The 23,907-nt window shown below is 33.2% G+C and overlaps 1 protein-coding gene across 1 annotated transcript in view; it reads left to right on the top strand.

Moving 5' to 3' along the window:
- LOC127703203 (fibrocystin-L-like) overlaps positions 1 to 23,907 on the top strand; it is a 47,787-nt gene that overhangs the window by 12,355 nt on the left and 11,525 nt on the right. Inside the window, exons 11-25 of the mRNA XM_052207731.1 lie at positions 138 to 217; positions 1,225 to 1,354; positions 1,650 to 2,015; positions 2,954 to 4,425; positions 6,624 to 6,792; positions 7,810 to 8,058; positions 8,730 to 8,999; positions 9,504 to 9,758; positions 12,308 to 12,451; positions 13,448 to 13,687; positions 14,236 to 14,865; positions 16,208 to 16,370; positions 17,004 to 17,245; positions 20,775 to 21,035; positions 21,715 to 22,266. Of these exons, the coding sequence (XP_052063691.1) occupies positions 138 to 217; positions 1,225 to 1,354; positions 1,650 to 2,015; positions 2,954 to 4,425; positions 6,624 to 6,792; positions 7,810 to 8,058; positions 8,730 to 8,999; positions 9,504 to 9,758; positions 12,308 to 12,451; positions 13,448 to 13,687; positions 14,236 to 14,865; positions 16,208 to 16,370; positions 17,004 to 17,245; positions 20,775 to 21,035; positions 21,715 to 22,266 (5,223 nt within the window). The remainder of the gene's footprint in view (positions 1 to 137; positions 218 to 1,224; positions 1,355 to 1,649; positions 2,016 to 2,953; positions 4,426 to 6,623; positions 6,793 to 7,809; positions 8,059 to 8,729; positions 9,000 to 9,503; positions 9,759 to 12,307; positions 12,452 to 13,447; positions 13,688 to 14,235; positions 14,866 to 16,207; positions 16,371 to 17,003; positions 17,246 to 20,774; positions 21,036 to 21,714; positions 22,267 to 23,907) is intronic.

Below are 23,907 nucleotides of genomic sequence, written 5' to 3'. Positions count from 1 at the left end.
TGATAGCAAAGTATCTCATATAAACTGGATTTATAAAATTCCAAGTGTCCAAGAATCACCAAAAGATGTAAAATTAAATATTTATTTCTAAATACACAAATAATTGTAAATTGGTCAACCAATCTATGTTTTTGTAGGTGGTGAACTTGTCTTTGATGAAAAGGACATAGAACTGTTTGCAGATAACATTTTAATTGTTGAAGGAGGAAGATTACAGGTAAGTTTCAGTTATTGTGTGTTTTTTCAGTAACAAGTGAATTATATTAAATTGTCCATATTAGCATGTGTTCAAGTACAAAATAAGATTTGTTACATAGAGCTTTATTACATGACTTTTCTACTTCTTTAGTTTTTTATTTATACACAATATATTTTTTATGATTGGAGAACAAGTTTTTTTTCATTTTGCTCCTCTTTTGGCTAACTTGTTCCATGATTCTCATAAGGCCAATGTTGAACAGGAGCTTCTAAAGAAAATGAGAAAGTTGAATATTATTTTTTTTCTTGTAGAAGGTCCTGTCACAACAACACTTTAAGGAATGCTCCAGTAATTTATTGAGATCAACATGTTTCGGTGGCTAGGCCACTGTCATCAGGAACCGAAACATGTCGATCTCAATAAATTACTGTAGCATTCCTTAAAGTGTTGTTGTTACAGGACTTTCTACATTTTATGTTTTTATCGTAACGACCCTGCATACCCAAGGTATCCACTTTATGGAATCTACCGACAGAAGATTTACCAGGCGTTGGTTCACTTGTGTTTAAATATTTGTGTTCTTGGTGAAACTATATACAGTCCATGGACTAAAAAAAACTTAACGAATATTGCTTTTGCCATAATATTTTCATCTTGCCAGCAGATACTGTAAACCATCTGATTTTCAAGGATTTGGCAAGAAGGAAAATAAAAGTGAAAATAAATCTTATGAATATTTAAAACTTTGATGATAACTTACTTATATAAATACATTAAGAGATTAGAAAATCCCCCAAAATGATCAAGGCTAAGATGAAATCAAAGTGCAAAAAAAGTATCAAGAATAAGTTGGTTTACAATATTGTACATAGTAATATTATAAAAAAGTACAAATTGATTTTAGATGTCATGTCATTTGACTTCATTTCCTTTAATCTTTCATAAAAGTTTGAAATTAATTAATTCCAATTTGCTGTGTGTAGGGGAATGCTAAGTATATTGATTGTTTACTTTCTGTTTACAAGATTGGTACTGAGAGTGAACCATTCCAACACAAAGCATATATTACAGGGACAGCCCACCTACGAACTAAGGAATTACCTATTTATGGTACAAATTCACTCGGTGTCAGAGAAGGAGTGCTGGATCTGCATGGTAAATTTACTATGTCTTATAATGCAAAATTAGAATCTCGTTATTTGGTTTCAAAGTTTGTCTTTAATATTCTTAAAGGAAGTAAGCAAAGAAAGGCTTTAATTTTGGACAAGCATAGCAATGGAGAATTTAAATTAAAAGAAACCGCCTGTCAGTAAGTTATAAAATTACATGCAAATTATTCATGTAAAAAAGAGAAGAGTTGCTATATGCAGTTCAAAGCAAAATGTTTTGTACTTATTGTAAACCATCAAAGCATAATTTCTCCATCTTTTGATAAATGCTTTCATTTCAGGAAAACCTGTACCAGTCGTATGGACTCACTTAGCATCTACAGCTGCAGCAGGGTCAAATACTATTACATTAGAAAGGGAAGTGACATGGCAGTCAGGGGACGAAATCGTCATAGCAACAACAGGTGGTCCTAGTTCTCAACGACAGAATGAAAAACACACTATTAAAGAAGTAACAGACATGAAAACATTAACGTTAGTGAACGCTTTGAAATACGAACATTTAGGAGAAAGTGAAACCATTGGTAGTCATACTTTTGAATACAGAGCAGAGGTTGGATTGTTGACTCGTAATATTGTTTTACGTGGTGAGAGGGATCGCCAGTGGACAGAAATTATTCCAGCATGTCCAAGAGGTTTCAGTACAGGTGAAACACTTTCATTTTACGAAAATTTACCCTTGCTGGTTTTCAATGTTTTTTTTTTTAATTTTCTACTTTGACTTTGTAACATTTTAGAATTAGGAATTCAGAGAAAATTGAAAGTCTCGCCTGTCTACATAAAATTCAGAAAAAGACAATCCGATGGACATAAACATTATTAATTACTTCAAAGTTCGCTGGACCATGAACTAGTGGGCATGGCCTAAAAATGGTCAACAAACTTAGATGTACGGACAGTAATGTTACTTTATAGAAAATATAATTGTCAATTGTAAGTAATTCCTTTCAAAATAACTAAAGCAGAAAACATTGAAAATTGGTAATTAATTGAAAGTCACTGGACCATGACCTAGGGGACAGGGCCTCAAAATATTCATCAAACTGATATGTACTGCTAGTAATGCAACTTTATACAAAATATCATTGATCTATCACTTTAGTTCCTACCAATCTAATTTAAGCAGAAAACTTAACAATGTTAATGTCCATCGGATTGTCTTTTTCTGGATTTAATGTCGACAGGTGAGACATATCTCTGTGTCAACAGTTTATTATATATAGTCAACTCTTTTAATCTTAGAGTTGATCAGACTGACAAACATATAGATTTGAGATAAGTAGGAATTTTGAGGTATATAAGTAGAAGTTATAATGATATAAATCATAATGATTTATTTGAGACATTATACTTTGAGATAACAGAAATTTTGAGATGATAAGATTGAAGTAAGAAGTTTTGTGTATATATATGATAATATTGAGTTGTGTGATTTTCATATCTGCTGTGCCATTGTTTTCTGTTTGCCCATAGTCTAAAAGAGTAGCACAACATTGCTATCAGTTTTTTTTTATTTTGGCAGAAGTGTTAACCAATTGATAACTATGACAGTTTGTCTTTTTTTAATACTTTTTAACTTTTATAGGAGAATTTGCCACCCAAACATGTTTTCAAGGGCGTTTTGGAGAAGAAATTGGAAGTGACGAATTCGGTTTGCAAGTTATGTTTCATCCACCAGAACCAAACAAAAACCTAACTATAGGGAGAGTTTCATATGTGGAGTTTACTTATGTTGGGCAAGCCTTTCGACTAGGAAGATATCCATTTCATCTGCATTTGGCAGGTGACATGTCTTCAACATACATAAAAGGATGTTCTATTCATGAATCATTTAATCGAGGTGTCAATATTCATGGAAGTCACAACGCCCTTGTAGAAAACAATGTCATCTACAATACAAAGGGTGGGACTGTATTTTTAGAAGACGGTATAGAAACTGGCAATAAACTACTATATAACTTAGTGATATTTGTTAGGGAGAGTTCTAGCTTGGTAAATGATGATATAACACCAGCCTCATTCTGGATAACTCACCCTGATAACTTTGTTGAACATAATGTAGCAGTAGGTGGAACTCACTTTGGATTTTGGTATCGTATGCATACACATCCTGATGGTCCCTCTAGCACTACTTCAGTTTGTCCACAAAGAGGGAAGTTAGGAAGCTTTTCCCACAATACTGCTCACTCCTTTGGATGGTACGGCTTTTGGATATTTACGACATATACACCTCGTACAGATGGCAGTTGTTGGTCAGGAACACCACAGCCAACTGTATTTGATAATTTCTATGCTTGGAGAAATAGAAAAGGAGCTGAATCAGTAAAGGCAGGGGCACTACAGTTTCATAACTTTACACTTGTTAGCAATAGTGAAGCTGGTTATGAAGAAATTACTCACCTTGAAGGGGAATGGTATTCTCAAAATGGGGCCTTATTTAAAAATGGAGTGATTGTTGGAACATCAAGTCTTGGTGGATGTACAGCCAGTGGTATTTCGTTACCAGACAATTTTGGATTTATGGTGGACGGGACAGAATTTATAAACTTTAATGGTGGCTGTACAGCTTTTTCAGTAAAACATGCAACTGATCATAATGCACCTGGAGGTTTCCATTATCGAACTCAAAACCTTAAATTTACAAATGTTGGCCCTACGAATGGAGCTTCAATAGCTGAATTTGAGGCTTCATTTATGGACTTGGATGGGACAGCCAAAACAAACATTCCAGGATCTATAATTGCACCAACAACAGATATGCATCCTCCAAACTGTACAGATTTTGAATTTTTTTCAGCTGGCGTACCAATGAGTCTATGCACCATTAATGTTTTGAGATTTTCTTTTAATAACCTTCAACGAGGGGGACTATACCGTGGACCAATTAGGTTTGAAAATCAGTATGGGAATACAACAATTAATTGGGAAAGAATGTATGTGACTCACCCATTAGGCTATATGATAATGATCTCTACACGTGAGGAGTATACCATGCATTTCGACAACACCAAACTAAATACCAATGTTAGCTTTAGTGGTACCTTGACATTGTTCAATGTAAGTTTTATTTTATATGAAAAGTTATTAAAGGTTAGAAAGATTTCAATTTTTTGAGTCAGTTATGATGAATAGAAACAGATTTCTTTTCTGCGCATTTAGACGAGGCTGGAATAACTCTTCCTATATGTCAACAGCAAACAGATTATGCTGATTTTTTTTCATTTTTATATAATTTGTTTTTGCACTCTTTAATTTGTCTAAGTTATAAAATATATTAAGTATGAGTATAAATATATTTCTATAGTTTCTAAAGAGTTTCCCATACTTAATTGCAAATGGACTTGTGAAGATTATTCCAGAACAATTTGTTATGTACACTGGATTGGTTTTGCATTTTTAGCTTACCTGCATGGCCCGAAGGGCCAAGTGAGCTTTTGTCATCACTTGGCGTCCGTCGTCCATTGTTGTTAACTTTTTACATTTGAAACTTCTTCTAGAGAACCACTGAATGGAATGAAACCAAACATGGCATGAATGTTCCTTATGAGGTGCTGACCAAGTGTTGTTACTTTGTAGCCGATCCATCATCCAAGATGGACGCCAGAGAGGGACTTAGTTTAAAATAGGACCCTATGGGAAATACATACAAATGTCTTCTTTTAGAGAACCACTAAATGGAATGAAACCAAACATGGCATGAATGTTCCTTATGAGGTGCTGACTAAGTGTTGTTGCTTTGTAGCCGATCCATCATCCAAGATGGACGCCAGAGAGGGACTTAGTTTAAAATAGGACACTATGGGAAATACATACAAATGTCTTCTTTTAGAGAACCACTAAATGGAATGAAACCAAACATGGCATGAATGTTCCTTATGAGGTGCTGACTAAGTGTTGTTGCTTTGTAGCCGATCCATCATCCAAGATGGACGCCAGAGAGGGACTTAGTTTAAAATAGGACCCTATGGGAAATACATACAAATGTCTTCTTTTAGAGAACCACTACCCGTAAATGGAATGAAACCAAACATGGCATGAATGTTCCTTATGAGGTGCTGACTAAGTGTTGTTGCTTTGTAGCCGATCCATCATCCAAGATGGACGCCAGAGAGGGACTTAGTTTAAAATAGGACACTATGGGAAATACATACAAATGTCTTCTTTTAGAGAACCACTGAATGGAATTAAACCAAACATGGCATGAATGTTTGTTATGAGGTGATTACCAAGTGTTGTAACTTTGTAGGCGATCCATTATCCAAGATGGCTGACAGAGAGAAGCTTAAGTTTAACATAGGACCCTATGGGAAATACATACAAATGTCTTCTTTTAGAGAACCACTAAATCGAATGAAATAAAACATGGCATGAATGTTCGTTATGAGGTGCTAACCAAGTGTTGTAACTTTGTAGGCGATCAATCATCCAAGATGGCCACTAGCGGGGACTTAGTTTAACATAGGACCCTATGGGAAATACATACAAATGTCTTCTTTTAGAGAACCACTGAATGGAATGAAACCAAACATAGCATGAATGTTCCTTATGTGGTGCTGACCAAGTGTTGTTACTTTGTAGCCAATCAATCATTCAAGATGGCTGCCAACGGGGGACTCAGTTTAACAAAGGTCCCTATGGGAAATATATACAAATGTCTTCTTCTAAAAAGACGCTTAATGGATTGAAACCAAACATGGTATGAATGTTTCTTTAGAGGTGCTGACCAATTGTTGTTACTTTGTAGCTGATTTGTCATCCACAAGATGGCTGCCAGCAGGGGGAGTAAGTTTAACATAGGACCTGATGGGAAATACATACAAATGTTTTCTTCTAGAGAACCACTGAATAGAATGAAACCAAACATGGCATGAATGGTCCTAATGAGGTGCTGACCAAGTGTTCTTACTTTGTAGCCTTGTAGCCGAACCATCATCCAAGATGGCTGCCAACAGGGGACTTAGTTTAACATAAGACCCTATGGGAAATACATACCACCAGGATTTTTTTATTAAATTACGGGTCCAATATTAAACCAAATTTGGCCTCAATCATTATTAGGGTATCTGTTATGATTTTAATCTATTTTTACATGATTTCCAAACCAAAGTAAAATCAGGTGAGCGACATTTGCTCTTGAGAGCCTCTAGTTATGTTACGACATTGGTCATGGTTATATTTTGTTCTTAATTTATATTGCAGAAGGATTTGATTAATTAAGATCATCTGTATTGAGTGTTTATCATGATTATTTTTAGGCTGATGATTGGTTGATATTTACCATTGAACTTGGTGGAACACCTGACTGTGTGTATGTATTTGATAGAGTATGTAGGAAGAACGGCACAGAGATGCCACTTGACCCAGAGGAGCATTTTAACGGTGACTGGTACTATGACAAATCTACTGGAGCTGTCAGCTTCCTAGGTACAGTATTATGTGGTTAATGCAACTTGAAATTGACCCTAAAACCTGCAAAAACTAAATAGTATATTGATTATTTCTTACACTTTTGGTAGCCTTGCAATATAACAAGGAAACAGTCAAGTGTTTTAAAAATCATAGATTCATTTATTTCAAGAATTAATTTGAATCAAAGTAATCAGGGGTGTGCTTTAGAAGTAATCTCTGATTATCAAGTAGACAGACCAATAAGATAATTTATTTTGTCCACTTGACTTAAATATAATATCAATTATTTCTTGCAGTTTTTCATGTCCTAGGAAATGGATCACTGTCAATATATATAGATTTGCTTGAGATTATTGTTAGCCTTAGAATGTTATATATTGGTCAAGTGTTTTAAAAATCATAGATTCATTTATTTCATGAACGAACTGTAGGATTTAAGGAATATGTTTCTTAAAATTGCATCAGAAATGATGATTGGTTAATTTTCACACTAAATTAGGTTTATCTCTATGTAATTAGATTTACCTCTATGTAATTAGATTTATCTCTATGTAATTAGGTTTATCTCTATGTAATTAGATTTATCTCTATGTAATTAGGTTTATCTCTATGTAATTAGATTTATCTCTATGTACCGGTAATTAAGTTTGGACAAACTATTATTTTCCAATTTCTTGAGACTGTTTACAGTTGGCCTTTATTTCAACTCATAGTTCATCATATTTTATCATCTATCCAATTTTAAGCTCAATAAGCCTGAAGGATCAGTCTGAGCTGAATGTAAAACAATCCAAAAAAGAAAACTGAAGGCCTGATTTATGTACAAAACAATAAATGAAAAAACCAATATGAAATACAACAATAAAAGGCAACCATTGAATTACAGGACTTGGGACAGGCACCATGACATGGCCATGATTGCTTGATCTCAATTAATGAGAGATCATTTCTTTCTGTTTTGATTTTATAATTTAAGAAATAAAAGTGGCAGTAATATAAATGTTTATTGTACATATTTTGTTTTCATTTTAGTTTCTCGGAAAGGAAGAGGATCACTAACTGGTGTACAGTATAATCTAAACTTCCAGTGTTTCAAATGTTACTTCAAGGATTGTATTGTGCCACCCAAACCGGAAACAGTAGCACCAGTTGATACTACACTTGGAGGTGTAGACGATGCTATGACATGGTGGGGACTAGGCCTTAAAAGATGGTCTGATCCAACAATTTGGCCTAATAACACCATTCCACAGGAAGGTGATGATGTGGCCATTGAATGTGGTAGGTTTATGTTTTAAAAACAAATGTTCTTGTAAAAAAAATTTAAAAGAGCATCTTAGAAACATACTACTTTAATATGTGTATTTAATTGTGGAATGTTATCAAATAACAAAATAATACCAATTGTTGGTCAGATAAGTACAAATTTTGTGTTTTTTCATAAATTTTTGTTGAAGAGTCAGATGGAATGTCATTGTTGAAGGCTGTAAATAGTGTTCTGATTTTGTAATGATACACCACTGTCCCAGGTTAGGGGGAGGGTTTGGCACCAACAAACTAGTTTAACCCAGCCACATTATGTATGTGCCTGTCCCAAGTCAGGAGCCTGTAATTCAGTGGTTGTCATTTGTTTCTGTATATCATATTTGTTTTTCGTTCCTTATTTTGTATATAAATCAGGCTGTTATTTTTCTTGTTTGAATTGTTTTACATTTGTCATTTTGGGGCCTTTTATAGCTGACTATGGGGTATGGGTTTAACTCATTGTTGAAAGCCGTAAGGTGACCTATAGTTTTCAATTTCTGTGTCATTTGGTCTCATGTGGAGAGTTGTCTCATTGGCAATCATTAACTACATCTTCTTATTTTTATATCTATTTAGAAAATAGCTGATTTAATAATGAATTGGTTAGTATAAATGTTAGAATATTTGATAAATGATATATTCTTTAGGTACATGGGTGCTAGCAGATATTGAGATACCACCATTGGGGGAATTGTTTATCTGTGGAGTTCTGGAATTTGACAATGAGAATTATACAGAAGGTTATAAGAATTTCACCGTAAACGTGACACGTATCATTATATATGGTGGAAGACTTATTGTTGGTTGGGAAAAGCGTCCTTTCATGGGCAATTTTCTTATAACACTGAGAGGAAATGCATCAGATGAAACATATGAGCTTCCAAATGGTGGAGATAATATCGGGTCAAAGGTCATTGGTATGTATATTGTTTAGTGTAGTAAGTTTTTTTGCCATAAAATGATTATTAATCTACCCATTCAAATGAAAAGTCTGTGGAATAGAATGCATTTCTGCATTAAAAATTAGCTAATTTAAAAAAAATAGAGACCAATCGTTTACCATTATATTTGTCAAGTAACGTTTATTGCTGTTTGAATATTATAATCTGTGTTTGTTAATAATTTAATTAACACTTAAAATTTAAAGAACAATTAACATTAAGTGCAACCCAGTCATGGTAGATCTTTTTCATTCTACCTTAAAGGGTAAGGATATGTGCATAGAAATTTAGTAAATATATGATTTCATTTTAAATAAAAGAAAAATTTGTTGGTCTGAATTGTTAATTTTTACCTATTAGTAGGAAAAAAGTAAAACTATGTACTCTCAGCACAAAAAAAAAATCACATGAAACAAATGGGGAAACACCATATTCAAAAATAAACCTTTACTACCTGCAAATTTTAATTTGTATGTACAGGTGTTTACGGTGGATTAGATTTACATGGAAAGCCAATAAATATGCCATGGACAACCCTTAATACAACAGCTTACCCTGATGACAGCACTATCAAGTTAAATACAGTTGTGGATTGGGAAGTTGAACAAGAAATAGTTGTTACACCGACAGGGTATAGTGCCTGGGAGACCGAAACCTTCCAAATAACAAATGTTGAAGAGTCAGATGGAATGTCAATTTTGACCTTGAATGATACCATACAGTATAGACATTTAGGTTTGTATGCATTTTCCTGTCAGGGTTAATTGGGAATTTGAAAATTAAATTAGAGTTTATACATATTTTTATAAATTCCTATGGTCTGTACTTTCCCTGGTTTTTGTCGAGCCTGCGACTTTTGTCGCAGAAAGCTCGACATAGGGATAGTGATCTGGCAGCGGATATAGATGCCTTATGTTACGAAGTTTCCGTCTGTCATATGTCCATTGTCCTTGACCTCATTTTCATGGTTCAGTGACTACTTGAAAAAAAGTCAACTTTTTTTGTAATGTTAATTTCTTTCTTATTATGAGTAATAGGATAACTATATTTAGTATGTGCATACCTTGCAAGGTCCTCATGCCCATCAGACAATTTTCATTTGACCTCGACCTCATTTCATGGATCATGAACACGGTTAAGTTTTCGTGGTCAAGTCCATATATCAGATACTATAAGCAGTAGGTCTACTATATTTGGTATATGGAATGATTGCAAGGTGTACATGTCCAACTGGTAGGTGTCATCTGACCTTGACCCCATTTTCATGGTTCAGTGGTCAAAGTTAAGTTTTTGAGATTTGGTCTTTTTTTCTAATACTATATGCAATAGGTCAACTATCATTGGTGTATGGAAATATTTTATGATGTACATGTCAGTCTCGTAGGTTTTATTTGACCTTGACCTCATTTTCACGATTCATTTCTAAGTGTTAAGTTTTTGTGTTTTGGTCTGTTTTTCTTCAACTATAAGCAATAGATCAACTATATTTGTTGTATGTAAGGATTGTAAGGTGTATATGTCTGTCTGGCAAGTATCATCTGATCTTGACCTCATTTTCATGGTTCATTGGTCAATGTTAAGTTTTCATGGTTAAGTTTGTTTCTTAGATACTATAAGCAATAGGTCAACTATATTTAATGCATGAATTGATTGTAAGTTGTACATTTCTGTCTGGCAAGGTTCATCTGACCTTGACCTCATTTTCATGGTTCATTGGTCAATGTTAAGTTTTCTTGGTTAAGACTGTTTCTTAGAAACTATAAGCAATAGGTCAACTATGTTTGGTTTATTGAATGATTGTAAGGTGTACATGTATTTCTCGTTTGGTTTATCTGAACTTGACCTCATTTTCCTGGATCATGTTAAGTTTATGTGTTACTTGTAGTAAAGCTTTATATTTAGGACTGTCAACATAAAATCAATGGTTAGTAAAGAAGGCGAGACATTTCAGCGTGTGCACTCTTGTTATCTTTATTTACTGTTATTAAGTGTCTGCTTGTCAGTAGGTTTGTATGTGTTTTCCTATCAGGGTTAAAAGATGCATCTATTGTATATTTTATAAAAGTAATCAAATATTATATGAATTTAATTGAGTATTAATGTGCTTAAATGCCATTTCAACTCCTGTGAATGTCTCTTCTGAAGTATTCAGTTTATATCATGGGTGGAATATCTTAATAAATCAGGAAAGATGACAGGTCTAACTATGGAATATATGTGTGATTTGACCGTGCTAATTTTAATGAGTAGACGAAAACAACAAACTCAAGTAATTAATCAAATACACATTGGACAAGTTAATATATTCATTTAATAGACCACTTTCGAGTTTGTTGCATTTCTGTCAAAAACTTTGGTTTTAGTGAGCATCATTCGTGCGTTTAGGGGCAGTCATTTCCTTCCCATGTTGAGCAAGCAGTTGAAAAAATATGATGCTATTTAGCACATATTATTTGGCAAATTAAATTCTTATAATTGATAATTAGCACTGCTGTCGTTAGGGAATTGTGATTAAGTACCTAAGGAACAAGCATTGAATTAGTATCCTGCATAATGACGATCACGAAGACACTTGATGAACTTTAAAAGTGCAGCGATACAGGCAGTCCCCTCTATCTAGTAAAAGACGTCATAAAGGCGTGCATAATCAACGAACTTTTCCGGTGAAGGACATAACTCGAAAGTGGTCTATTAGGTTACACATAACAAGAATTTGTATTTCTCTTATTGGTCTCAATGTAGCTTCCACAGCTATGTTCTGTTTAATCCCTATTGTAGTCTAACCAAAGACTTTTAGAATGATATTTGGTGTTTCTGTGTCTACAGATTTTTCTCCCCCACGTGAGTGCCATTTAGAAGCAAGAACAAAAACCTGTGTAAGTGTACTTGTAGTTGGAATAATTTGTCCAGTTGAGATCAAGTATCTTCATGTAGACATAACCCTGGTCAGCTTAGTGAATATATTGCAAAAAACATGGTTTATGTGATCTCATATTGTCAGTCTCCTCTATTGAAATGCTTTTAAATATTTCGTATTACACTCTAAACACCTATTATTTCATTCATACTTTTTTCAAGGGAGATAATTACCATACCTTTTTTTTTATCATTCATTCTGATGTTAAATATATTAACTCATATTAGGTATGATATCGAAAAATTGTCTCAAAGATTGATTGTCTTAGCAAACACATAGTTGACGTAAAATAGTGTGTTCATTAACCAAATACTAAATAGAATAATATCAATGAGAATGTTTTCAAAGTATCCATAATATTTTACAGCCTACAATGACAATGGTGTGGATATTACAGCTGAAGTTGGCTTGTTAACACGGAATGTTAAAGTACAGTCTGAAGATTATCCTGATTTATATGAAGAGAAATATGGCGGACGTTTAATTGTAGGACAAACAGAGTTCAGCAAAGGTATGAAAATGAAATGTTCATTTCAAAATAAAAAGTACAGTTTCATATCTAACTTGATAAGGCACTACATGTAAGAAACATGTTAACACACCTCCTGCCTAAAAAGAAGTTTGTCCTCTATTTCATATTATGTACTGTGGATTCATTTATCTTTGCAGATATCAATAATCATGGATTGAGGAATGATTATATTTTATGTGGATATTTGATTTTGTGGTTATGCCTAAGTCAGCATACAAACCTTTTTTGTTCTTCGTTGAACATTTAATCCATCCCAGTTATTGTCTTTGTTATTCAAAGAAATTACTATTTCCTGGATACTGTCTATTAAAAGGCAACAATTATGATTAGACAACAATAAAGAAGTGAGGGCTATATAGCATTCACCTTGTCTATCTGTCTGCCCAACCTTCCATTCATATGTTCATCTGATTGTTCATCCAAAAAATATTTCTGTCACACTTTTCTGGTGTAATACTGAACAGAATTACTTCATATTAGGTCAGCAGTTTGACAGTGTATGATACACTCAAGTATAAAAGAGACTACATGCATTTGCAAATGATGTTGAGCGACCTGAATCTTTGAGTTCATCTTGTCTTACTGACTGTGGGAGACCCTCATGGGTAGTCAAGGTCGGTAAACACCCCCTAGTATCTTGTCTTAGTTAATGTTAATCCTGAAGGGCATTATTCTCTTTCTATTTTTAGAATACTGTCTTAATTTGTAAAATTATGAATAACAGAATTAAATATCCTCCCTCAGTAGTTAAAAGTTTGTATTTTAGATCCAATTTACATCACCTTAAATTTTATTTGTATAGTAATATATCATAATGCAGGGAAGACTTAAGGATTAAAGACTAAAGACAATATTTTATAAAAATTGATTTTATTAACGATTTTTTAGAAATCATCATTATGATAAAAACATAATTCTGTCACCAGTATTTTATAAATATGATGTATAAAATATATAAAATCTTATGGTTTGTAGGATATGCACGAATCTCAAATACAGAGTTTTACCATATGGGACAAGATGGGAAAAATTACAGAAAAGTATATGATCCTAGATTTGCTGTATCCTTTGTTGATTCAGGACCGGTCAATTATATAAGACCATCCTATATACGTAATTGTTCATTCCATAATGGATTTTCTCCAGCTATAGGAATATTTAATGCCTTGTATTTGCCAATCGAGGACAATGTTATACATGGAAGTCATTTTTATGGTAAGGCAGTATCTTATTCATGAAGGTCACTAAAAATAATTTATATAATTACAAATACATGTAGTAAATTATGATAATGCACTTAATGTTACATGACAATCAGGATACAGTGATACCTGTTTAAGGAAACAACTTAAGGGAGAGCAAAAATGTGGTATCATAAGACAGGTGGTCTTTTAATACAGATTCAACCTATTTGAAATGCACTTAAGAGGGCCTGAAGTTAATGGTCTTATATATCACATGTATTTTCTCAATAAAGGTGGTCTCTTAAGCAGATTTGATAGAATATTGAAATTACTGACAGACATATCTTTATAAAAAAGAATTTAATATTGAAACAAATAATCTTCCATTCAGAGTTTGAAGTCAGGAGAGTAATTTTTAGGAGTCTTTTCAACCAAAGTATGCTAGGTAGGATAGGGACAAAAATTATCAGATCACTAATGGGGTTTGTTTTTTATTTTGAAAAACATATTGTTACTCTTAGTAAATGTTGACCTAAAAGTCATTGTTTTTTTTCATTATTGTGCACATGTTTATTTCAGCCATAATAACTGATTCTTATGGAACCATTATAAGAAGAAATGTTGTAACAATGACACAAAACCTTGAAGCTGATCTATTAGGCGCCATTTCAGCTGCAGATGCTACAGATTTAGTGTTAGAAAACAACCGTGTTTCTGGATCAGAAAGGGCTGCTTATGACATTGCACAACCTTGTAATGCGTCATCTTCAAAATGGTACTCTGGTAATATTGGACGCTCTTCTTTGTATGGAGTAATAACAACTCAGGCTGAAATTTATTGTAATAGAATCTGCGGTTTTATTCTGGTAAAGTGTGGATATTATGGAGTGTATTATGATGGTGGTGTATCAGTAGTATTCGAGAATCTTGTTTTAGCAGACAATCCAATTAGCATATCTATAACAATTACGGGACCCTCTGCCACATCACATCAGTATGCAGATAAAACTGCCATTGTAAATAATTCTGTCATAGTAGGGACATCACCTGTGTTTGATTGTTATATTGATAGAGTAAATAAATCAGAGAAAGGTATTGAACCGCTTCTGAAAAAAGGTCCATTCGGACAAAGAATAGGAATTCCCTTTGCAACTTTCAGCTCTGGATCCAAGTCCCCTATGGCAATTAGAGGATTACTTACCATAGAGAGTAAGTATATTATTATATTTGATTTCATTTTAGATCACCACATTAAGGCTAATAGTACATGCGAAGGTGGCATCAATCAATCAGACTTTTATTTAAAAAAATTGAGATACTTTTACATGACATTTATAAACATTTATGTGTGTTAGAATACAATTCTCTAATGTTTATAAATGTGTAAGAACACTGTAATGTGAGGAAATATTGTAAGCGGTTTATATATTTTATATTAACAAATTTCATGTTTAAGATAAAATTGCTATTAAAAATATCCCTATGAAATTGAATTAAAGGAGATCAAAAATAAAAACCTTGAGAACTGGTTTGGTCCTTCAGGTTGTGAAAGTGAGCCATTTTATAATTTTCCTTGATCTTTCTGTTTGAAGAAATGGAATGATTTTGATAGGATAATTAATATTTGCAACAAATTTTATTAATCAGGACATAAAATTGGATGTCTGGCTTGATTGGCTTCAATCTTTCTGGGGACAATTAATGAGATAATTAGCTAATTGTTAACTTTATTACCTTTCAATCAAAAGAGTGTTAAAATTATGTTTTTCAAAGGAAAATACAAATGATGTTAAGCATTTTAGACACTGGAAGTCTCATGGCACTAGAATAATGGTGAAAACGAGTCATTTGATGAAATCCTGGGTCATTTGATGACCCGAACAGGTATTGAAAATCTTGGGTGAGCTGGTAAATTCACAGGTTACACCTGCAAAATATGTGTCAGTTGACAGGTAAGCCAATATTTGGAAAGTCAATTAGGTGAAGAGTATACACCAATTATCTCTTTTTGAGAGTAAAATATAGTGATCTAGCATTGTAAGGCTTTTTGTTGTGCATGCAACAAAGTCACTTAAGGTGAGACCTTCTTATTATTTTTTATTTTTATTTTCTGAAGGATGAATTGTCGACTGAATCAACGATGGCAAAAACATTATCATCATCTTTTTCACTAAGGTGAACAAAACTTGTATGAAGGTTTTCTTTGTTGAGATCCACTTTGATTTTGTACTTAAATAAACTGAATTGAAGAGCTATCTGTTAGAATTTCCACCAGAAAATATTGATTAAATACCTTGCTAACATCACCTATCCATGGCTTGATGTTTAACTTGAAAATTGTTATAATTACTACTAATGGCCATCGAATGGTAACATACAACTTCTGTTTTGAAGACTGACTGTCATGGAGTTCCTTTGATGATTTTAGTTAGGTATCATTTCGAATACATGTATAAACAAATGGTCAGTACAACAATCAAGCAATTGATAAGTAGAAAGTTGTTACAAATAACATTTCTAATGAAAGTACAAATGTCATATATTATTGTAGATGTTGAATTTAGGAACTTCACAACAGCTTGTTCCAGTAGAGATAATGCAATCACAACCAATCCTTCAAATAATGACGGAGCACATCCTGTTGAGACATCAAACATCAAATTCCAGAATGTGGAACGGAAGCACAAAATTTATTTTCACAGGCCTAATCTAGGGTAGGTAAATGTCGGAATACAAAATCAGAGTGTTAAGCATAGACACAAAATACATTTTATAGCTAGTTTCTGTTATTAATACACCTTTTTCTAAAACTAAAGCTAATGCAAATTAAATAAAGAGCTTGTCAATAATGTTACACTTATTACAGTTATAGTCAACAGAAACTATGCAATATGTATTACAAATTCATTCAAAGAATAGTACCTGTCTTTATGGGGATAAATCCTTTAACAAATTATACACTATTCTACAAAAAGAGTTGTTCAAGGCAAATTTCCTACAAAGTTATCACTGGATTGGAACAAAACTCGAAGACTTCTTACCGCAACTACATCTCTTATATAACATTTATGATCAGAACAAAACTTGGTAGCATATGCAAAAGAAAGGCGAAAGATACCAAAGGGACATTCAAACACATAAGTCAAAAATAAACTGACAACGCCATGGCAAAAAACGAAAAAGAACATAAGACAAACAACAGTATACAAAACACAACAATGAAAACCAAAGACTGGGCAAGTTGTGCATTTTAAAGTTTTGTGCAATAATAATTTGTTTATAAAGTTATTGCCCTTTGGAAAAGAAAACAATGTAATTTTTGTGTCATATTTCACTTTAATTTTCAGATTGATTAACCCAGCTGACTGTGTAGATATGGACTGTGATGGTTTAAAAAAAGGTTTTCTGAAAGATTTAGATGGGACATTTTTGGGGACACCTGGTACACCTGGAACAATCTTGCCACAGTCTGAATGGGAATGGGACGGTGATCCACAAAGAGGACTTGGTGATTACAGAGTTCCTAAAACAATGCTGACCATGCTGAATGGAACTAGAATTCCCATGAGTACTTTGGCTCCCATGAAAGGTAACATTGGATGGAACTAGAATTCCCATGAGTACTTTAGCTCCCATGAAAGGTAACATTGGATGGAACTAGAATTCCCATGAGTACTTAAGCTCCCATGATAGGTAACATTGGATGGAACTAGAATTCCCATGAGTACTTTAGCTCCCATGATAGGTAACATTGGATGGAACTAGAATTCCCATGAGTACTTTAGCTCCCATGATAGGTAACATTGGATGGAACTAGAATTCCCATGAGTACTTTAGCTCCCATGATAGGTAACATTGGATGGAACTAGAATTCCCATGAGTACTTTAGCTCCCATGATAGGTAACATTGGATGGAACTAGAATTCCCATGAGTACTTTAGCTCCCATGATAGGTAACATTGGATGGAACTAGAATTCCCATGAGTACGTTAGCTCTCATGATAGGTAACATTGGATGGAACTAGAATTCCCATGAGTACTTTAGCTCCCATGATAGGTAACATTGGATGGAACTAGAATTCCCATGAGTACTTTAGCTCTCATGATAGGTAACATTGGATGGAACTAGAATTCCCATGAGTACTTTAGCTCCCATGATAGGTAACATTGGATGGAACTAGAATTCCCATGAGTACTTTAGCTCCCGTGAAAGGTAACATTTGATGGAACTAGAATTCCCATAAGTACTTTAGCTCCCGTGAAAGGTAACATTGGATGGAACTAGAATTCCCATAAGTACTTTAGCTCCCTTGAAAGGTAACATTGGATGGAACTAGAATTCCCATGAGTACTCTAGCTCCTATGAAAGGTAACATGAGATCCACAATCTTATTATTGTTATAAAGAATTCAGATTTCCTCAAAATATTACTATTAGACTCTCCACTGACAACAAGGCAGTTCTCACCATGAGGCTATTCTAAATTGTACTTTATTTTTCAATAAAAGTTTGAATTCAATATTCAGTATTTGAGACTGATGTTTCATTTATCATTTCTATGTTTTATTATAAAATTATGGCTCAAATATTTTAAAAAAAAAGCTATAACGGCCAGAATTGCTACTTATGACAAAAACTATTCTGTGATCAGTACATATGGGTCAGAGTCTGACATGCTGAATCTAAATAGTTTTACTTTGTTTTTAAATGACGCTCTCTTATGGTTTCAACATTTTCTTAATATTTTGAAACCCTTCTGGCTTTTTCCTAGGCTATGCTTTAAATAAAGTTTCCCCAACAACCTGTATATTTCACAATATGTTTATGTCCCACCTACAATAGGGAGTGATAGCAGTAGTTTCGCTTTTTTGTACTAATATTATTGTACATTTTTAAATTACTTTTTGTTGTTCCACTGAGTGAAAAAAAATAATAAAGGGGGTGGGGGAAGGTCTCAAAAATATATGTTCATTTGACTGTCCCAAGTCTAGTATAAATCAGTAGTTGTCTTCAGTAATATCTAAATATTTTATCATTTTATGAATTAAATATTAATGGCATATCTTTTTAGCTCACCTGGCCCAAAGGGCCAAGTGAGCTTTTCTCATCACTTGGCGTCCGTCGTCTGTTAACTTTTACAAAAATCTTCTCCTCTGAAACTACTGGGCCAAATTTTACCAAACTTGGCCACAATCATCATTGGGGTATCTTGTTTAAAAAATGTGTCCGGTGACCCGGCCAACCAACCAAGATGGCCACCATGGCTAAAAATAGAACATAGGGGTAAAATGTAGATTTTGGCTTATATCTCTGAAACCAAAGCATTTAGAGCAAATCTGACATTGATTATCAGGTCAAGATCTATCTGCCCTGAAATTTTCAGATGAATGGGACAACTTGTTATTGGGTTGCTGCCCCTGAATTGGTAATTTTAAGGAAATTTTGCTGTTTTTGGTTATCTTGAATATTATTATAGATAGAGATAAACTGTAAACAGCAATAATGTTCAGCAAAATAAGATCTACAAATAAGTCGCCATGACCAAAATTGTCAGTCGACCCCTTTAGTTAGTTATTGCCCTTTAGAGTCAATTTTTAACAATTTTTCGTAAATTTTTGTAATCTTTTACAAAAATCTTCTCCTCTGAAACTACTGAGACAAATTTAACCATACTTGGCCATAATCATTATTAGGGTATTTAGTTTAAAAAATTTGTCCAATGACCCCGCCTTCCAACCATCATGGCCGACATGGTTAAAAATAGAACATAGGGGTAAAATGCAGTTTTTGGTTTATATCTCTGAAACTAAAGCATTTAGAGCAAATCTGACAGGTTGCAAAAATGTTCATCAGATTTAGATTTATCTGCCCTGAAATTTTCAGACAAATACGACAACCCGTTGTTGGGTTGCTGCCCCTGAGATAGTAATTTTACAGAAATTTTGCAGTTTTTTGTTATTATCTTAGATATCATTATCATTATAATATCTAATATCTAATATTATTATACCTCAGTATGTTTTTTCTATATAAAAAAGAATGAAATATTTGTGCTATTACATTCCACAGACTATTTGCCAGTAAATAGTTTCAAAGACTATTACCCCGGTTAATAGTTTTATCAACATATTTCCCGGATTTTTTCATACTAATTTTTCATTGGACAACAATGACGTCATTGATTATTATGCTTGGCAACGCGTTCAATTCTGAAATATCGTAAACGTTATAATCTGTATGTGTCTGTCGTTGTAATTTCAAATTTACATGTATATTACTTACCAGAAGCAATTAAAATAGAAAAAGAAAAACTACATATTTTAAGATCTAAAACAAAACAAATGTATGGTATGGGAATGTCGTCGTTTTCATAATCTGTGATTGCTTTGGTATACGGTAATATATTTTATCTAGCATTTATTATATGCACGGGAATTATTACACAAGGATTTCCGGTCTTGATTACAGTAAATAAGATATTTACAAATACCACACGGGCAAAAGGAACCAAATGGTTCATCTTGTGCATGTTTAAGTGACTATTTGGGTGTTTTTTCAAAGTGGTGTATGTAAACTTTTTAGAAAGATTTTTTGTTCGGTATAATAAAACACTTAATGACTGGTTATGAGTGTAATAGCAAGTTTGTTGTCCCTTTGATACTAACTATTTCCCTCGGCTTCGCCTAGAGCAATAGTTGGTACCTCAGGGACAACAAACTTGCTATTACCCTCATAACCAGTCAATAGGTGTATACTATTAATACTGATTTTAACCTTATTTAACATGATTTCCAAAGCATCAGTAAATACAGGTGAGCAACACAGGCACTTGAGAGACTCTAGTTTAGTATCTGTTAAATTTATTCATAAAATTCCTGGACTCATGTTGATTTGGAGCTTGACATAATGTATAGACACTAGTTTATTGTTGAAGAATGAATGTTTACCTATAGATGTCTTTTGGATTTTTGTGTCAAATTGGTGTCACATCTCCTTTTATTCATATCTTTAAATGAAAAAATTAGATCAAGAGATGAAATATATATATTATATCACTCTGGTCTACATTTGATACACAATTAGAATTATCTATGAAGTGTCAAGATGTACAATTTCAGGTATAATTCGAGAAAATGGCTGTGTATATGAGAGTGACTGGAATGCGTATGTATGTCGTGAGTTCGATTATCTAATGATGGTTATAGAAAGCATGGATAGTGACAGCACTAGCAGAAGACTCTCTCCTGTAGCCTTGTTGGGACATAATAGTGATGGTGAAGGAGTCATTGACCTGATGAATGGACCTCAAGATCATGGATGGTGTTCAGGATATGCCTGTAAATCACGCTTGTCAACCTTTCAAGCCATTGTTGCCACAGGTTTGAATTTCTATACTAGTTTAATTTTCCGAAAACATCATATTGTTAAACAACTGAATATAAGTACAAATAATCAACTGTGAAAGTACTTTTATTTTTCTCACATGGTCTGAAGAGCCAGTACAGCTTTGCCTCCATTATCTTTTGTCTATTGTGTTGTCCATTATATACTATCCCATTATCCAATATTAAAATATTTATAAAAATATCTTTCCTCTCTACACTCAAAGAGACAAATTGAACCAAACTTGGCTACAATTATTATTTTGGTGTTTAGTTTCAATATTGATTAAGTTGCTAAGCATTCAAAATGGCTACAGTTGCTATGAATAGAACATAAAGGTAAAAGAGGCAAGATTTTCGGTGTGTATGCCTGTCAAAGTTGGATGAATTTTGGCATGTTGTTTATCTGTCTGTTCACTCATATGTTTATTTATTTGGTTTAGTTTAACTGAATGAAATTTTTACTTTTATACATTATTTAGTTCTTTGAATCCAACCTACCTTATTGTTTTTTTTTGGTTTTTTTTTTCAGAATTTTTATTCTAGAATTATGGGACTTCCTAAAAATTTCAACACATGATAACTCCAATTTTCTTTATTGGATTTTAATAAAAATTTTGCACAGTGTTTTGTTACGACAATTATGTCTGTATTTATTTTGTTTCTATTTTTGCAGGTAAAAATTATCAATTGTATTTTACCAGTACATCTCCAAGGTCTTCTCGCTACTTCCTGTTGAATGCAGATGACTCACAAGCTGTCCGCATTGCAGTGTGGTACTCCCAACCCTATCGAATGGATGTGTATTACCAAAAGAAACTTGTATTGCCTGTCAATGGTAGATTTGGAATAGACAATGCTTACATTTTAAGTCCTCCGCCAGTTGGTAAGCCATTTGCATACCATCCAAATGCTACAAAGGATCCAGCTGGAACAAACTGGTTTGATCGTGATTCTGGACTTCTTTATTTTGTTGTAAGAGGGTCAGACCCAATCAGTATTGTGACCACTAAACAAATCATAGTCAGTTTTATGTACCCAGCAATGACAGCAAGTGATTTCTATGGTGAACGAATTGTTGAACTACTTGCTGCATTTTTCGATCTTCCTCCCTCAAAGGTTCGAGTAGTTAATATTGTGAGTGCACAACAAAATAAACGTAGACGTAGAAAAAGATCAACAGAAAGAGATCAGATTGTTGTTGAGATCGGTGATGTTCCTAATGATGGTAAGTATTTATCAATAAATACATTTAGAATGGATATGTATACAATTTTCTTACATTTTTCTTGAGTACAAAGAATCCTAGCTTTCTGAAAGGAGTACTTTAAACCTTACGAAGTTTTTGAGAGAAGAGGGGCATAAAGGGGGGTATCTGCACGGAAGAGCGCGAAATAAAATTGCCATTTCACGATGAACGAACAATTAAAAATTTCTTGCACATTGATCTTTTTACCGATTTCACGAAACACGGCCGGTGAATAACGAACCTTTTCCATGAAAAAGAAGAAAAATGTAGAATTCATGCAGTTTTACAATGGGTCCCATATTTCCTTTATGAAAAGATCCTCCTCAGCCAAGAAACAACACAATGATTTAAAAGAAGCTTTATTACAGCTTTTTACATAATCTCATCAAATATAAAGTTGTTTCTTAGGTGCGAAGTGCCCACATACTTTTTCAATCCTGAATATATTGAACATTTAATGTAGAACAAGGAAAATCAAGAAATTATACAGCTGTTATCATGGTATGTTGTCATGACAACTCGTCAAACATGAAATTTGTTTATATTTTCTAAATACCTTTTACCTTGATTAGTACAGTAAAGAGATGTTTAAGATAATGTATGGCTACTTTCAAATTTACTCTAATATTTGGGTCAAAACAGGACCTGATTGCCTTCGTGCTATAAGGTGTGATGCATTTCACATGCAACACTGATCAACTTCCTGTTTACTAAATACTTGTAGATGGGGAATCATTAGTCAGCTTTGCTCACAATTCAAATTGTTCATGTATGCTTTATGTGTATTTGTGAATTTATATGTTGTTCTCTCATTATGAATATTATTTCAATATTGGAATTCCCAGCTTAGTTATTCTATGGTAATTCAGAGTAAACTTTAAAAATATTGATAACTTCTTGAACATTGTAATAGTGTAATATTGACTTATAAAAAGTTAGTCCATTTATCAATAAAATACAGGATATAAAAAAAAAATATAATTTTTTTTTCTTTCGATGCTATATCTTGGTTTTTGAAGATTAGCTTCTGTCAAAGTTTCATATCAATCCATGAAGGTTTACAAATTTATCATGTCAGAAAAATTTAATCCTAAACTGTCTGTAAATGATAACTGTAAAAAACTAAGTCCATCTATCAGAAAAATATTGGAAATGAAAAAAATATATTTTCAAGTTTGTTTCAGACATTATCTCTTAATCATAATTTTTTTTACTTTAGATGCTATTTCTTGGTCTTGAAGATTAGCTTCTTTTCAAATTTCATGAAATTCCATGATGGTTTAACAAAGTTATTGATGACTGAAAAACTTTAACCACAGACTGAACCTAAATGTTTTCTGTAAAAAAATCTTACCAGTAAAATACGGAAAAATTTCAAAATTTTGCTCTGGATACTGTCTTTTGGTCATAAACAAGCTTCTGTCTAAATTTCATAAAATTCCATGAAGTTTGGCAAAGTAATTGATGTCTAAAAAAAACTTCTGAACCTAAATGATGTTGATGACGAATCCAACGATGGAATCATGGCTTGCTATGTCTCGATTTCGCGACATAAATGTCATAAACTCCACAAAAAGGAGATGTTGTACGATTTCTAGTGAGACAAGCAACACTTAATTC

This window comes from Mytilus californianus, unplaced genomic scaffold (genome assembly GCF_021869535.1).
Source record: "Mytilus californianus isolate M0D057914Y unplaced genomic scaffold, xbMytCali1.0.p SCAF_5, whole genome shotgun sequence".
Taxonomy (NCBI): Eukaryota; Metazoa; Mollusca; class Bivalvia; order Mytilida; family Mytilidae; genus Mytilus; species Mytilus californianus.
This window is presented reverse-complemented; position numbering and strand designations above follow the sequence as displayed.